At 41.9% G+C, this 17127-nt stretch overlaps 1 protein-coding gene across 44 annotated transcripts in view; it reads left to right on the top strand.

Annotated features, from left to right (window-relative positions):
- The window catches only part of MAP4K4 (mitogen-activated protein kinase kinase kinase kinase 4), a 224485-nt gene that overhangs the window by 102058 nt on the left and 105300 nt on the right, over nt 1-17127 (top strand). For all 44 annotated transcript variants that reach the window (XR_010750307.1, XM_066377200.1, XM_066377198.1 and 41 more), the window contains exon 3: nt 753-809. Coding sequence is in view for 43 of the 44 variants with exons in the window: in XM_066377200.1 (XP_066233297.1) it covers nt 753-809 (57 nt within the window). In the remaining variant the exon portion in view is untranslated. The remainder of the gene's footprint in view (nt 1-752; nt 810-17127) is intronic.

The following is a 17127-nucleotide window of genomic DNA, read 5'->3' as shown; positions in this document are numbered from 1 at the left end:
GCTGCGGATGACATCACGTTTGAAATACCTTGTAGTATAAGTGAATAACAAATTTTAGGTTCTAGATCAGGAGTTATAGCTGTAAAAAAAAATCTTAGTGCGCTCTTTATCTTTCCCCTTGCCTCTTTCTTCCTCTGTCACCGTCTCCTTTTCTGCCCCCTCTCCATCCCCTTACCTTTCCTTCTCCCCTTACCCCCCCCCCCATTCCCATCTCTTATACACTCCCTCTGTCTGGATAATTATTTTCCAACCTTTCTACATCGGAACTACAAGAAAGTTTCAAAGAAGACTCAGTATAACTCTTGTAAAATCAAATAATGGGTATTGGGAGCTCCAGCTAGGGAAATGATTATTATTTATTTTTGACAGTAAACATCTAGAGGCGGTTTTGTTGTTGTTTGTTTCTCTATTTTTGTCATTTCCTTCATGTGGAATATTAGGAAAGAAAGAGTGCTTAACCTGATGTATAGAAGGAAACATTTAAGTTGCTTGAGACGTGATATACATAAGTTTAACCTTGGAAAGAAAGGGGCAGTTTATCAAAATTTATTTGTTCCTAATTGTTTTGTGTACAAGGTGTGGTTCATTGGTAGCCCAAACCATATTGTTCTATTGGAAAGCATGGGCTATTTCATCATCATTTTTTGAGGGGAAAACTATAGAAGACATGATTGTTGAAGCTTCACCAGTTATGTTGTAGTGATTGTGCAAAAACAGTGTTGCCAATTTTCTTTCTTTTTTCTGTTTTTCAGGGTCGACATGTTAAAACAGGTCAGCTGGCAGCCATCAAAGTTATGGATGTTACTGAGGTAAGATTGGGTCACAAATGTACTTAAAGAAATTGTTAGATAAAAGACAAGGATCCCCCTGCTCTGCTATCCCCAATGGAAGAACATTGTTCTGTTTGGAGAGTTGTTCTTCAGCCAGTTGCCCTCCTGTGATATTGTGGGTTCATAAGGTCCAGCATAGTAGTTGGCTTAAGTTGTTTCAGATGATCTCCAAGTAACGCAGCAATCAGTAGCATTTTCTTTAAAAAACAACAACTAAAATAGAAACACACACATCTGAGTGATGTCATGCTTTGCACCATAATGGACCATAATTGGAAACATCTTCTTTCGTGAAAGTGATCAAGAGGTCACATAAATAGGGAGATTGAGGAGTGTGGGTGGGGAAAAGCTTCTCGGGGGTATTAGGCTATATTTGGGCCATTTCTTTTATTTTTAACATGAGGAAAGAAAACAGATCTAGCCAAGTTCCCAGAGCTTTGAAAACAGAAACATCTGCTAGAACACTGAGCAGATTGTTGGCAAAATTTAGTAGCAAAAAATAGTTCTTAGAATGGTCCCATGAGGATTTACTGTGTAGCTTTAGATGGGAAAAAGGAGAAATTAACTCAGATAAAAAGTAAGTGTCTATTTCCCTGTGTGTGCATGTGTAATGCCAGTGGCCTTTTGTTAGGGCAGACAGGTTCAAATTGGATTTGGGCAGACCGCCGAGGAACTATGGAACCGGAAAGCACTGGAGCATTCTGGTTTATTAGAGTTTCATAACAGTGGATAGGCAAATAGGCAGGGGAACACTGCTTCTCATGCCAGTGGGCTAGCAAACAGGAAAACCGCCCCCTCAGCGGTAGACAAGCAATCTGTCCTGAGGGCAAGCACCTGTAGCCTCACATAGGCTCTGCACACATGGCTCTGTCACGTGCTCATGCACTAATCATGCAAAGTGCAGGTGAGCCAGCCTAACACAGCTGTTTTCCCAAATCTGGGGTCTATCAAGGGAAGTAATGGCTGAATTGATCTCACGTGTACAGTTGAGTAGTCAGGTCTCCTCCATTGCCTCTAATAATGTGCTTATCTCCAGTAAGAATTAGAAAACATGGTTGTCTCTGGACCACAGGACAACCGATAGAGCTTTACACAGATAATTGCAGGTGTGACATTTTATGAGGTGATTACTCTCTTTTCTTTGCCAAAGAGAAGACTTTATAATGAAAAATTACCAATGCTTGGCACTGGCCAAAGATTCTTGTAACATACTGTGATATGGACTGTTGGGTTGTGTTAAAATGACCCAGTGTACAGCTCAGTTGGAAATTAGATGGTTTCCAGTAAAATATTATTTTAAGATTAAGTGGTGAAGGAGCAGCAAACTCTATGGGAACTTACTGTGATTTAAATACAAAAGTTAAGTTATGTATGATGTGCCCTCTGTGAATGGAATGATCAGTGGCTCCTTCCCATTAAGCTGCGGCTCCCCTGCCGCACGTGTCCCCGGCACTGCACTGGGCAGTGGCATGGCTGGAGCCTGTGTTTTCAACATTTGGTAACACATTCCTGACTTTTTTACTGGCAGACGTATAGGTGTCATTTTAACTGTAATCTCTCGGAATTTTGTGAAGCATTTGGAAGTCCTGAGAATTGAGTTTCTTTCCTCACTTGAGCCTGTGCTGCCTTGACTGGCCACTGCTGATGTCTTCTCTGGAGGCTCGCTTCATCTAAGCTTTGGCTGTGAGTGTGCAATATATAGATCCCTGTTTCTTTTAAAAAATGTGAAACATAAGAAAATATTAAAAAGATAGTTGAATTCTTAAACTTTCACCTTAAAATAACTATTGTTTATGCTTTGGTGTATTTCTTGTCATCCATCGCTGTGAGCATAGCTATAAAACACACACAACTTCTGTATTCCACTTTTGTTGAGTTGTACACACAAGGTATTTTCTTGCCTGAAAAATCAGGCAATGTTGGAAAAGTGAATTTCAGGACTCCTTTAGAAATAATTATGCAAAACCTGTGTGTTCAAGTGAAATGAAAACCAGACGGTGAGTCTTCAGAACAAATGCAAACTCTCTCAGCCCTTTCCCATATTGGCCTCTCATTGACACTTGTGTGCTGTTTCTTGGGGCAGCCACCTCTGCTGCAGCTGGGGCATACTGAGTAGAGGATGTTGTGCAGCTGGTACCCTAGGAATATGCCCTTGCTGACCCTGCACAGGCGGATGGCATTGGTGGGACCTAGGAGGGAGAATTTTCAGCTGCTGTTTCTTGTTTCAGCTCCAGCAGTAAGGGCTGTTGGAGAGCATTCTGTTGATAGGAACAGAATTCTGCATGGTTTTTGACCTCTCAATTTTGCCTCAGGAGCCAAAAGATTTGAATGCTTATTTTGGGGGTGAAAAAACAGACTTGTTCTGAGTTTTGCGCCGTTCTTAGATGAAATCAAGAGGCAGTTACCAGAGTTACCAGGCCATCTGTCATTCCTCAGACTCAGAAGGCCAGGACAGCAGCAAAGGGATGGGAAGGTCACTGCGTGGCTGCTCTCCCCCTGCTGCCAGCTTTGGCATCCTGAATGATTGTGCTCCTGGGAGGCTGCACCGAATCTACTTCCCCTGCTGGGCTTGCTTACATCACCTGGAAAACAGCCAATGGAGAATTCACATGTTGCCCTGGTTGAGGGTTAGGGTCTGGGTAGGAAACTAAGGGTCTGGGAGCAAGGCATTTGTTTGCAGTAGATGTAAAGATCTCTTTATATTTATTCTCAGATTCTAACAATTTTAAGAATTGATTGTCTTTAGGATTTTGAAAAGCTCTTTTTAATGAAAACATGTCATTTATCTGACTGGTTGTAGAAAGGCTTAAGGAACAGGTTAACGATATGTTCAAATTGGATAAGACTAGGATTTGAGATCTATGTGTTGTTTTGTTTTTCAAATAATTATAGAATCATAGGAATTTGCAGAAAAGTATATGGGAGGTTCCCATGTACCCTGCACCCAGTTTCCCCCTAGTGGTATACACAGTATATCATAAAGTCCATGCACAAAACAAGGCAAGACAAGTGATTGGTTTTACAAGCTAAGGATTGACTTGGACTCCATTGATAGTTTGTAACAAATGAGGCTACACCATTACTCGGTGCCTGCCTGTAGGCAAGCCACTGAAAACTGGTACACATACTATCCACACGATTTCCCCAAATGCAATTTGTTTTGACAGATACTTGAATTGGATGTGAATCTTCTTTTTTTTATTCTGCTTACATAGATTCAACTGTCCCACTGAATAAATTCCCCCCCAACCCCCGTTTTCCCCTTAACATCCCCTTGACCCCTCCCCCCAACGCCTTACCCCTTCCCTCCAGGATTCGCTTTTCTCCTCTCTATAACACTGTATTGTGTATATAATTTCACCAATCTCTTTCCCTTCTCTGATCTTATCCTATCATCCCCTTTCCCTCCTCCTGCTTTCCCTCTGGTCCCTTTGATCCTGCCTCTGCCTCTATTCTGTTCCTCAGTTCACATTGTTCATTGGATTCCTCAAATGAGTGAGGTCATATGATATTTTTCTTTCTCTGCCTGGCTTATTTCACTTAACATAATAGTTTCCAGGTCCATGCATGTTGTCGCAATACAAAAGATTTCCTTTTTTCATGGCCCCATAGTATTCCATTGTGTATATGTACCACTGCTTTTTTTAAAATTTTTATTTATTTATTTTTTTTCTGAAGCTGGAAACAGGGAGAGACAGTCAGACAGACTCCCGCATGCGCCCGACCGGGACCCACCTGGCACGCCCACCAGGGGCGATGCTCTGCCTACCAGGGGGCGATGCTCTGCCGCGACCAGAGCCACTCTAGCGCCTGGGGCAGAGGCCAAGGAGCCATCCCTAGCGCCCGGGCCATCTTTGCTCCAATGGAGCCTTGGCTGCGGGAGGGGAAGAGAGAGACAGAGAGGAAGGAGGGGAGGGGGGTGGAGAAGCAAATGGGCGCTTCTCCTATGTGCCTTGGCCAGGAATCGAACCCGGGTCCCCCGCATGCCAGGCCGACGCTCTACCGCTGAGCCAACTGGCCAGGGCCGTACCACTGCTTTTTAATCCACTTGTCCACTGACGGATACTTGGGCTGTTTCCAGATCTTGGCTATTGTAAACAATGCTGCCGTAAACATAGGGGTGCATTTCTTCTTTTGAATCAGTGATATAGTGTTCTCAGGATATATTCCTAAAGGTAGGATGGCTGTGTCTAAAGTTCCATTTTTAATTTTTTGAGGAATCTCCATACTGTTTTCCACAATGGCTGCTCCAGTCTGCATTCCCACCAGCAGTGCAGGAGGGTTCCCTTTTCTCCACACCCTTGCCAGCACTTATTCTGTGTTGTTTTGTTGATGAGCGCAACTCTGACTGGTGTGAGGTGATATCTCATTGTGGTTTTAATTTGCATTTCTCTAATGATTAGTGTTGAACATTTTTTCATCTGCCTATTGGCCATCTGTATGTCCTCTTTGGAAAAGTGTCTATTCATTTCTTTTGCCCATTTTTTGATTCGATTGTTTATCTTCTTGGTTTTCAGTTTTAGAAGTTCTTTATAAATTTTGGTTATTAACCCCTTATCAGACATTTTGTCTAATACGGGGGTAGTGAAACTTTTTATACCTACCGCCCACTTTTGTATCTCTGTTAGTAGTAAAATTTTCTAACCGCCCACCTGTTCCACAGTAATGGTGATTTATAAAGTAGGGAACTAACTTTACTTTATAAAATTTAAAGCAGAGTTACAGCAAGTTAAAACGTATAATAATAATTACTTACCAAGTACTTTATGTCGGATTTTCACTAAGTTTAGCAGAATAAATCTTTATAAAACAACTTATTATAGTTAAATCTATTTTTTTACTTATACTTTGGTTTGCTCTTTATTTATACTTTTTTTTGCTACCGCCCACCATGAAAGCTGGAACACCCACTTGTGGGCGGTACGGATCAGGTTGACTACCACTGGATATGTTTCCAGGAATTTGTCTATTTCACCTAGGTTGTCTAATTTTTTGGCATACAGTTCTTCATAATATTTTCTTACAGTCTTTTGTATTTCATTTGTCAGTTGTTATTTCTCCACTCTCGTTTCTAATTTTATTTATTTGAGTCCTCCTCTTTTTTTCTTGGTGAGTCTGGTTAAAGGTTCATCAATCTTATCTTTTCAAAGAACCAGCTCCTTGTTTCATTGATCCTCTGTATTGTTTCTTTAGCCTCTATGTCATTTATTTCTGCTCTGATCTTTATTATTTCCTTTCTTCTACTTCCTCTGGACTTTACTTGCTGTTCTTTTACTTGTTCTTTTAGATGCAGGGCTAAGTTGTTTATTTGAGCTTTTTCTTGCTTCTTAATGTATGCCTGTAATGCTATGAACTTCCCTCTCAGGACTGCTTTTGCTGTGTCCCATAAATTTTGAGTTTTTGTATGTTCATTTGTTTTAAGGAAATTTTTGAATTCTTCCTTGATCTCATTGTTAACGCGTTCGTTATTTAATAACATGCTATGATATTTAGTTTCCAAGTGTTTGAGTGTTTTCCAGTTTTCTATTGTAGTTGATTTCTAGTTTCTTGTCATTATGATCAGAGAAGATGCTTAATATGATTTTAGTTTTCTTAAATTTATTGAGACTTGTTTTGTCTCCTAACATGTGGTCTATTCTAGAGAATGTACCACGAGCACTTGAAAAGAATATATATTCTGCTGCTTTAGTGTGAAAGGTTCTGAAGATACCTATTAAATCCAGTTAATCTAGTGTGTTCTTTAAGTCTGCTGTTTCTTTGTTAATTTTCTTTCTTGAAGATCTATCCACTGATGTTAGCAGGATATTGAAAGTTCCAACTATTATATTATTGCTGTTGATCTCGATCTTTGTGTCCATCAAAATCTGCTGTCTATATTTAGGTGCTCCTATATTAGGTGCATAGATATTTATAATAGTTATATCTTCCTGTTGGATTGCTCCCTTTATTATTATGTAGTGACCATCTTTATCTGTTACTATATATAGCCTTTTTTTAAAAGTCTATTTTGTTAGATAAAAGTATTGCTACCCCAGCTTTTTTTTCATTTCCATTTGCATGAAATACTTCTTTTCATCCCTTTACTTCCGGTCTATGTGTATCTTTTATTTTGATGTGGGTTACTTGTAGACAGCATATGTATGGGTCCTTTTTTTTTTTATCCACACAGCTATCCTATGTCTTTTGATTGGAACATTTAATCTATTTACATTTAAGGTTATTATTGATATATAGTTGTTTATTGCCATTTTATTCTTTCAATCTACATTTCTATTTTACTAGATGCTCCCCCCCCCCCCTTTGTTCTGTTTACAACAGGCCGCTTAACATTTCTTGCAGCATTTGTTTGGTTGTATTGAATTCCTTGAATTTTTGTTTGTTTGTTTGTTTTTTGTCTGGGAATCTTTTTATTTCTCCTTCAATTTTAAATGATAGCCTGGCTGGATAAAGAAGTCTTGGTCGTAGGCTCTTGTTCTGCATTACTTTGAATATATCTTGCCATTCTTTTCTGGCCTCAAGTGTTTCTGTTGAAAAGTCAGATGTCATCCTTATGGGGATTCCTTTGTAGGTGATAGACTGCTTTTCTCTTGCAACTTTTAGTATTCTTTATCTTTTAGCTTTGGTATTTTAATTATGATGTGTCTTGTTGTAGGTCTCTTTGAGTTCCTCTTTAATGGGATTCTCTGTGCTTCTTGAACTTGTGTGGCTTTTTCCTGCATCAATTTAGGGAAGTTTTTAGCTATTATTTCTTCAGTCAGGTTCTCTATCCCTTGTTTGTTCTCTTCTCCTTCAGGAACCTGTATTATGTAGCTGTTGTTTCTCTTCATGTTGTCACAGAGCTCTTTGAGTTTCCTCAGATTTTTTGATCCTCTTTTTTTTGTGCTGTTCTGCTTCCATGCTTTCACTTATCTTGTCTTCTAGATCGCTGATTCAATCCTCTGCTTTATCCAGCCTGATTTTAATTCTGCCTAGTACAGTCTTTATTTTTGATATTATGCTTGTCATTTCTGTCTTGATTTTTTTTTTATGATTTCAGTGTCCTTTTTGATGCCTGCTATCTCTTTGTTTGGGTGCTCATTTTGTCCATCTATTGTTGCTCTAAGATCCTTGAGCATCCTAACAATCATTATTCTAAATGCAGCATCTGGTATCTTGGTTACTTCCATCTCATTCAGTTCTTTTTCTGGGGATTTCTCTTGTTGATTCATTTGAATCGCATTTCTCTGTATTCCCATGTTGTCTTTTTATAGACTGTTTCTTTGGATGTGTTGTTTGTGTAGCTAGCTGAGTATAGGGTTGATGTTGTCTGCCTCCAGATTTCAGTTGAGTTGTTTCTAGATCTTGGATTGGCTTCAGCTGTTTCTATTCTGTTGTGGGTTACTTGTCTGCTGCTACTGCTCTTTTTGCCTTTTGTGACAGCGTTTTGTATGCCATAGCTGGGTCAGTTGTGAGGAGTCTTTCCTAAAGATACCACTCTAACTAGGGTTGTTAGGTACTCAGCTAATGCTCTTTGTATCTGGCCACTGGATGTACCAGCCCTGGACCTCCCTGGTCTCAACCTGGCACAGATCAGTGGAGTTCACTGCTTTTGACTGGCCGTTAGCAACCTTTTTGGAGCTATAGGTGATCCAGAATTTGGACTGCTTCCGCTTGGCCTTGATGCCATTGTAAATATCAGCTGCACTCTTAGGCTGGCTTTTATCTACTCTTCGCCAATATGTGTGGTTTCTGTTTTAATGAAATGTGTTTTTACTAGTGGCTCCCCACTCCTTCCACCTCCTCTGGCACTTGGGCACCGGCACTGGCTCGTGGGCTGCAGCCCGGGCTTATCTGCGGGTGCAGAGGACTTCTTGCCTCACTGGGCTCTGCCCCCCGTGGTCACACAGGGTGCCTCTCTGGGCTCTGCTCCCTGCCACTGCTGCGCGGGCTGCCTCACTTATCTCTGCCTCCGTCCACCATGTGGGCCAAGTGCCGCGTCTGCTTCCGCAGCCGGGCCCTCTTGTCCTTCAGAGGGTACTCAGCAGGTTGTGGGTGGGGGTGTGTAGCCCAGACCTCAGCACTCAAAACCTGTGTCCCTAATGCTCCCCCTGCTTCTAAGTGTCTCTCTGCACTGACTGGAGCAGGAGAGCCTCTGGTGGGTGGGGTAATTGCTTCTTCCAGGAAAAATGGGCACTTTAGGTTTGGGGAGTGGCCCAGCACAGGGGTCAGGGTGGCTGTCGCCCACAGGCTCTCCCTGTGCCCCCAAGACTACACTCTCCTCTTGCAACTCAGTCCTCTCAGTGCTCCCTGCTCTGGAGCCCCAGGTTAAGTGGCTGTGAATGAGGTTTTCTGCGCAGTCCCTTTAAGCCGGAGCCTGGGTCTGAGAGTTCTGTCTCTCTCTCGCAGACAGTAACCTGGCTCTTCTTTCAGCAAAATACTGTCCATACGTCTTCTCTAGTCTCTGGGGCTCCAGGCTGGGGTTCTTTTCTTGTGGCTGAGGACCTACAACTCTCCGGACAACCCACCCTGCCTCGAGACACCCTCCGGGCCGCCTCTCGCTCCTGGGAGCAGGTATCCCTTTCCGCATCTCCGTCTTTCGTACCAGCTCAGTGTGATTCCCCTGGTGATGCTTGGTTATAGATTCCTCTTAGTTTAGTCCAAAGTTGGTTTTTCAAGATGATTGTTTCTTTCTTTCTTTTTTTTTTTTTTGTATTTTTCTGAAGCTGGAAACAGGGAGAGACAGTCAGACAGACCGGGATCCACCCGGCACGCCCACCAGGGGGCGATGCTCTGCTGCGACCAGAGCCACTCTAGCGCCTGGGGCAGAGGCCAAGGAGCCATCCCAGCGCCCGGGCCATCTTTGCTCCAATGGAGCCTTGGCTGCGGGAGGGGAAGAGAGAGAGAGAGGAAGGGGGGGGGTAGAGAAGCAAATGGGCGCTTCTCCTATGTGCTCTGGCCAGGAATCGAACCTGGGTCCCCCGCACGCCAGGCTGACGCTCTACCGCTGAGCCAACCGGCCAGGGCCAAGATGATTGTTTCTAAGTTAAGTTGTCATCCACTTTGGTTCTGGGAGGTGGGAGTTGTAACATTCGCTTACTCCATCACCATATTCCCCTTAAATTGGGGTGTGAATCATGATAGCTCCTTCCTTTCAATTCTTGTGTCTTATTGTCACCTTGTATTACTGCTGTTACACAGAGAGACTGATAGATTAATTCTTGGAAGTTTTTAGGTCTCTTGTTATTTTGAGGTAACACTCTGAATGGGAAAATCAATTAGCTAGATCAATGATTATAAACTTGGCATCCATATATGCTGCAAATTAAATTTTGTTTTCATTTTAATAATGTCTCCCAAACTTTTTATTATTAAAATGTTCATAATTATAGAACTGTTGAAGGATTAAATACTCTCAACTTTTCACTTAGATTCAGTAGTGGTTAATTTTTTTTGTGTGTGTATTTTTGGGTTTTGTTTTTAGAGTTGTCACTTAACTGATAGAAATGATTTATCTTTATTCCTCTTTATTCCTGTGAACATAAATTTGAGACCTATAAATATTTTTCAACTTTATAGAAAGTTGGCCTCATTACTTAATAGTCATGTTTGACTTTTACCCCAAGACAGTATTAACCTCTTTTGTTAGAGGGGCCTAGAATTAAATACAGAAAAGCTTCAGTTTCCTTAACTGTAATAGAGAAGAATGATTTCTACTTCATAGGCTTTTTTGTTTGTTTGTTTACGTAATTCAGTGAGAGGAGAGGAGGCAGAAACCGACTCCTGCATGTGCTATGACTGGGACCCACCCCTGCAAGCCCATTAGGGGGTGATGCTCTGCTCATCTGGGGGCATTACTCCATTGCTCAGCAACTGAGCTCTTTTAGCACCTGAGGTACAAGCCATGGAGCCTGGGTCCAACTCTCTTCAATCGAGCCATGTTAGCAGGAGGGATAGGGAGAGAAGTGAGAGGGGGAGGGTGTGGAGAAGCAGATGGTTGCTTCTCCTGTGAGACCTGACTGGGAATCGAACCTGGGACATCAAGATGCTGGGCCGACGCTCTTACCACTGAGCCAACTGGCCAGGGCCTACTTCATAGGCTTTTGTGAGAATTAAAACTATATGATAGATGTACAGTTGTTTACATGTAATTTTTACATGGTAAATGAAGGTTTCCTTCATTCCCTTCTCATTAAAAATATTAAAATAACTCATTACTTTTGCTGAAGACTTTTTGACACACCCAGTGCCCTCCTTCCATATTGCTGTCCTTATGACCTTTCCCAGCTGGCCTTCTTCCTCTGTGTGCTTGTGTCCCTGCAGGCTCCCCTCTAGTTATAGCAGTTGCTGTCTGGTCATTGGAACTACTTTTCTTCTGACCTCTGAGGTGTCTTCTGCTGTTTGAATGGTTACCTAGAGAACAGTTTCGACAGGTTCATTTCATGCTTAGTTTATTCTGTACTAAATTTTAAACTCTTCAGGGTGCTCTTTTAGAATTCTCATAGCCTTTCCAGGCTCTGATAGAGCACTTCACATGGGTGATGCTGAGCTTTTATTTGCTATTTCTAAAGGATGTCCTGGCAGTTTTATTTTATTTATTTTTCTATTCTTTTCCAAGTGAGAGGAGGAGATATAGAGAGACAGGCTCCTGAATATGCCCCAACCAAGGTTCACCCTACACCCCCTGTCTTGGGCCTATGACCTGCCCATCTGGGTCCATTCTGGCAACAGAGCTATTTTTAGTGTCTGATGTAGGGCTCCACAGAGCCATCCTCCTTTCCAGGGCCTGATGCACTTGAACCAGTCGAGCCATGGCTGTGGGAGGGGAAGAGGGAGAGGGGGGAGAGAGAGAGAGAAGGGAAGAAGGGGTTGGGTTGGGGTGGAGAAGCAGATGGTCGCTTCTCCTATGTCCTCTGACTGGGAATTGATCCTGGAATATCCATATGCCAAGCCAACACTCTATTACTGAGCCAACTGGCCAGGGCCCTTGGCAGTTTTTTGTTTTTGTTTTTTTTAAAAATATTTTTCTGAAGTGAGAAGCAGGGAGGCAGAGGGACAGACTCCTGCATGCGCCCGACTGGGACCCACCCGGCATGCCCGCCAGGGGACGATGCTCTGCCCATCTGGGCCATAGCTCCATTGCAACCGGAGCCATTCTTGTGCTTGAGGCAGAGGCCATGGAGCCAGGGCAACTTTGCTCCAATGGAGCCTTGGCTGTGGGAGGGGAAGAGAGAGACAGAGAGAAAGGCGAGGGAGAAGGGTAGAGAAGCAGATGGGTGCTTCTTTGGTGTGTTCTGGCCAGGAATCAAACCCAAGACTTCCGCATGCTGGGCTGATGCTCTACCACTGAGCCAACTGGCCAGGGCTGGCCCTTGGCAGTTTTAATGAAAAATTTCCAAATGTTTTTTTGAACACTGGCAAAATGAATATACATATATATATATATCATATATATATATAATATATATGATATATATATATCTTATATATATAGTATTTTAATATAACTAGAGACAGCCTTTATTTTAACATGTATGCTGCTATATTTTTATTATATTACTTTATAGTTATATATTCTCAATTCCTTTGTGTAATAGTTTTAAATATTAAAAAGAAGTAAAGAAAAATATTATTCTTACTGAAACTATAACAAAAGATTGATTGCTTTGGTCAGAAGCAGTTCTGGTTCTTTGAGACAGTAAATGGCAAATGTCAACCATGGTTTGCAGGTTCTTTTTAAAATACTGTTTGTGAAGTGGCATTAATTCATTCACTTGACAATTATTAGACACTTAGTCTTTTTAGTACACACTATTCTTAGACCTGTGATGGAATAAAAAGATTAATTGTGCTATGGAAAGTGCTGTTCTTGATCTCTTGGTAAAAAACAAAACAAAACTGGCAGTGAGAAAATGTTCTTTTTTTTTTTTTGTTAGTGAGTATCCTTCCAGGAGGACAGAGCTCCCATGTTTTCTTAGTTTAATTTCATCACTTTAAGAATGAAAGACATTTTTCTGAATAAAATAAATAATTGACTTTAAAAAGTCACCCAGCATTTTTTATAGCCTAAATTGGTATTTTAAAAAATATGGACACTGCTCTTTAAGAATCCTATCCTGCTTCCTCAACAACTTTATTCTTTTTAATTTTGGCTATACATGCAAAATTGTGGGGGGGTTTTTCATCTTTGATGTCTCCCTTCCTGCTTCCATGCCCAGCAAAGTTATTGAAAGGATTGCATATTGGAGGTTCAAGACCATCCTCAGGACCAGTGATTTGCTAGGAGGACTCAGGATCAGCACAGGCTGTTCCCTCACCTGGGACTCAGGGCACAGTGGAAGGATACAAAGCAGTCAGCAAAGGGAGAGGTTGCGTGGGATGAAGGCTGCAGGAATCCGGTCACCTCCAGGGGTCCTGTCCCACGGGAGTGTGTAGGACATGGCTCTATTCCTTCAGCAATGAGTTGTTATAGCACACATGAAATGTTGTCTACAGGGAGACTTGTTCGAGACTCAGTGCCCAGGGTTTGTATTTGGAGCTGATTACGTAAGCACCCTCTGCCTGGAAGATACCCCAAATTTCAAACCCTCAGGAAGAAAGTAGGTGTTCTGCATAAACCACACTGTTTGTTCACACAATCTAGGCTACAGGGAGCCACTCTGATCAGTTCTGGGATTAGCGGAAACCCTCTCCAAATGCAGGTCCCAAGTTTTAGCCTGGGGTCAGCCTTGCAAACAGGCCTTTCTAAGGGTAGCAGGCTCAGGCCTTGGAACTAGACTCTTATCTTCAGCTCTGCAGTTGTCACCTTGGCTCTGTAGCATCTTTAACTGGATGTCTGGTAGCCCAAATTCAGCATGCTTTATGTGAGTTCCTAGTCTTCCCTCATACACCTATTTCATCTTCAGTTTTGCCCTTTCTCAGTTGGTAGCCATTCCAGGCTTTTGTTGCTCAGGCTAACAACGTCTCAAGAGTCTTCTATGACCACTCTCTTTCTGCCATATACCACTCACTCGTCTGTTTGGAAATCCTATCTGCACTTCCTATTTTCAAATGATACTCAGTTTGTGTCAGAGTAATCCTGGCCTGTGATGGATGGTGGGAGGGAGTGGCCACAAGTTAGTAACTGTTAAATCTGGATTTAGGTACAAGAGGTATTGATATACTGTGTCTTCTTTTGTATATTTGAAATTCAAAATAAATTATAACAGCCTATGAGTATGTAAGAAAATATCACCCAAATGAATCTGACCCCTTCCTATTACCCTGGTTTCAATGGCCATATTTTTTAAAAATTGACTTAAGAGAGAGAGAAAAACATTGGTTCATTATTCCGCTCATTCGTGTATTCATTGGTTGATTCTTGTATATTCCCAGACCCAGAATTGAACTCGCAACCTTGGTGGGTTAGGACAATGCTCCAACCAACTGAGCTACCTGGCCAGGGCTGAACGGTCATGCCTTGGCCTAGAGTTTTGTAGTAGCTCCCAGCACATCGTCCTTCTTCTTTGTCCACTATATTTTCTCTGTATAGCAGCTTAGTGATCTTTTTGAAGCAAAGTCAAATCAGAATCTTATTGGCTTCTTTCTTAGAGCAGAGTAAAAGCCTGCAATGCCTGCTTAGATTGGTCTCTCATTCTGTTCTTTGTCAGACCTCCTCTCTGACTTCCCCTCATCTCACTCTATCTACACGGGCCTGCCCACCGCCTTCACCTTTCACTCGCTGCTTCTTACCTCCCAGGAATGCCATTCCCTCATGATTGCATTGTTTACTCCCTTGCCTTCAAACCTTGATACAATACATTGCAGCTTCCTGCTCCTGGTGCCCTTGCGTTAGTCTGTGTTTTCTCTTTCCATACCATGGCATGCAGCTGGCTCACGTGCTGTACTTGTGTTTATCTGTCTTTTCCATTGCTCCACTCATCCTCTCACACCCAGGAATATAAGCTTTGTGACGATGGGTCTTGATCTGTTCTTTTCAGTGAGGCACCAGCCTGAGCACCAATTCAGTGCCTGGACTGGAGTAGGCATTCCATGAACCTTTGTGGAATGCATGCATAGTGTCAGCACTGGAAGACATATCAGAAATCTACATGAGTGCTTCTTCTTCCTTTTTATACATGCAAAACCCAAAGCTCAGACAAGTTCAGTATGGCTGATTGATAGTTTTGTGTTTGTATGTGCACGTACATTTGTTCATGAGACTACCTGAAAATTAAACTTTTAATCTTTTAATTATGTATAGGAGATAGCATTTGAGATGTGGTAGAAAGGTGAATCAGTACGGTTGGAAGAGAAGGGTCAAATATATATGTAGTGCCCAGTCTATTGAAATGCTTCACCTTTAAAATTGTAAAGCCTTTTGAAAGGACCTTAGGATCCCTAACCCATGTTTTTCTAAATGTCATTCCAATAACCACTCTGTAGTTTAAATTATCTTCATATAAGGACCGGACTATAAATTCATAGCCTAAACTATACTGCCCATAATAAACTTCTTGGAATTGCTTCTTTGATTATTTTGTCAATGTTCAGTGGAAATCTATGGTAAGAACATACGCAAGGTCTTCAATTTATATGACAGTGAAAGAGTTTTTAGAATAAAAGCTTTAATTATTTAATTGGAGAAACCTTATTACCCCATACCCATCAGCCTCATACCCTGAGAAGGAAAGTGAGAAATCTCTATGACAGAATCCTTTCTAATAATTATTCTGACTTTTGTACTAACCTTATAGAAAGAGGATTGAGTTTAGTGGGTTTGATCTAAAACAAGATTAGAGAGACAGTTAGTTGATTGGCTAAGTTTCTAGCTCCACATCTGCAATATTGTCGTTCTGCATCTGTAATAAGGAGTGCAGAAGCTAGATTCTCCCAGGGTAGAAGAGCTGCCATTTGGCAAATGCACAGGTCCAGAGAGAGCAGCAGCCTCTATTCCTGCTGTTCCCCATTGTGCCCTACGTCTCGGCTATGCTACAGATTAGACTCTATCCCCTAGATCAGTGATTATCAACTGATGTGCCGCAAGAATTTTTAAAACAAGTACTACCTGACTATTTATTCAGGTAGAAAACATTAGCACTGGGTTCCCAGGTCAGAGGGAAAGACCCCTGGACCTCTGAGGCCAGAGACCCCAAGAAGACCAGCAGTTGACAGGTCAGGAGTAGCCATGGCTCGGAGGCTGGCATTTACCCGGTCAGGGCTGGCACTGATCTCTTTTTCCTTAGATTGTTAAAAACAAACAAAAAAATGAGAGCAGCCAACACAAATAACTATTCGGTATAAATAAATCAGAATTAAATACCTTTTTTTTGTCAGGTTGGCACAAAAATACAGTATAATTTTTGGTGTGTCACAGAATTTTAGTTATAAGTTTATGTGTGTTATAAGATGAAAAAGGTTGAAAACCACTTCCCTAAATTTTAAGTCTACAGGCTAACATGGCATGACAAAGCCCAAATAATATTATCACCGTATCCTGCCCCAAAGCTCCTGTTTGTTTTAGTTATTCACTTTACAGATCCACCCATGTCCCTTTGAGCCGTGGACACTGTATGTCCTTTATTATGTATAGAAGTTTGAGAGTGATCAGACTTTGATTTAAAAATGTAGTGAAGTGAAGGAAATAGGCCTCCTGGTTCCTCTCCCTCATTCTCACTGCTGCCCTTTGGTCTGCAGCTCTCATGCAGAGTGCCGGCCCTGACCGGGTAAACGCCAGCCTCCGAGCCGTGGCTACTCCTGACCTGTCAGCTGCTGGTCGTCTTGGGTTCTCTGACCTCAGAGGTCCAGAAGTCTTCTCCTCTGGCCTGGGAACCCAGTGCTAATATTTTCTACCCTCTTTTAATGTTTTTGTCCATACATTGTGGAACACTTTTTTTCCTTTCCTTTTAACATACCGGTGCTGCAGCAATGCAGTGGGCAGGTCTGGAAGAAGCCCCTTCTCAAGGGTAGTTGTGTTTGTTTGCCTTTGTCTGTATGTAAAGCAAATCATTAAAAAAAATGAATATACTCCACTCACAAACCAGCAATTAGATCAAGAAGCAGAACATTGGCAGTACTCCAAGAGTTCCCCTTGTGCCCCCTTTCAGTCACTAATTCATCCCCACAAGAGCCACTACTGTCTTGACTTCTAACATGATAGATTTTTGCTTGTGTTTGTACTTGATGTAAATGGAACCCTGGGATACTCTGATGTCTGGCTTCCTTCACTTCATATTATGTTTGTGAGAGTCATTCATAGGGCTGCATGTAGAGATAGTGTATTTCTTCTCATTGCTATTGTTACTGTGTCTCACAGTTCTCAGTGAGCACATCTCTCCAGTTG

This window comes from Saccopteryx leptura, chromosome 3, assembly GCF_036850995.1.
Source record: "Saccopteryx leptura isolate mSacLep1 chromosome 3, mSacLep1_pri_phased_curated, whole genome shotgun sequence".
Lineage (NCBI taxonomy): Eukaryota > Metazoa > Chordata > Mammalia > Chiroptera > Emballonuridae > Saccopteryx > Saccopteryx leptura.
Note: the sequence above shows the minus strand (reverse complement) of the source record. Positions and strands in the feature narration are given on the sequence as shown.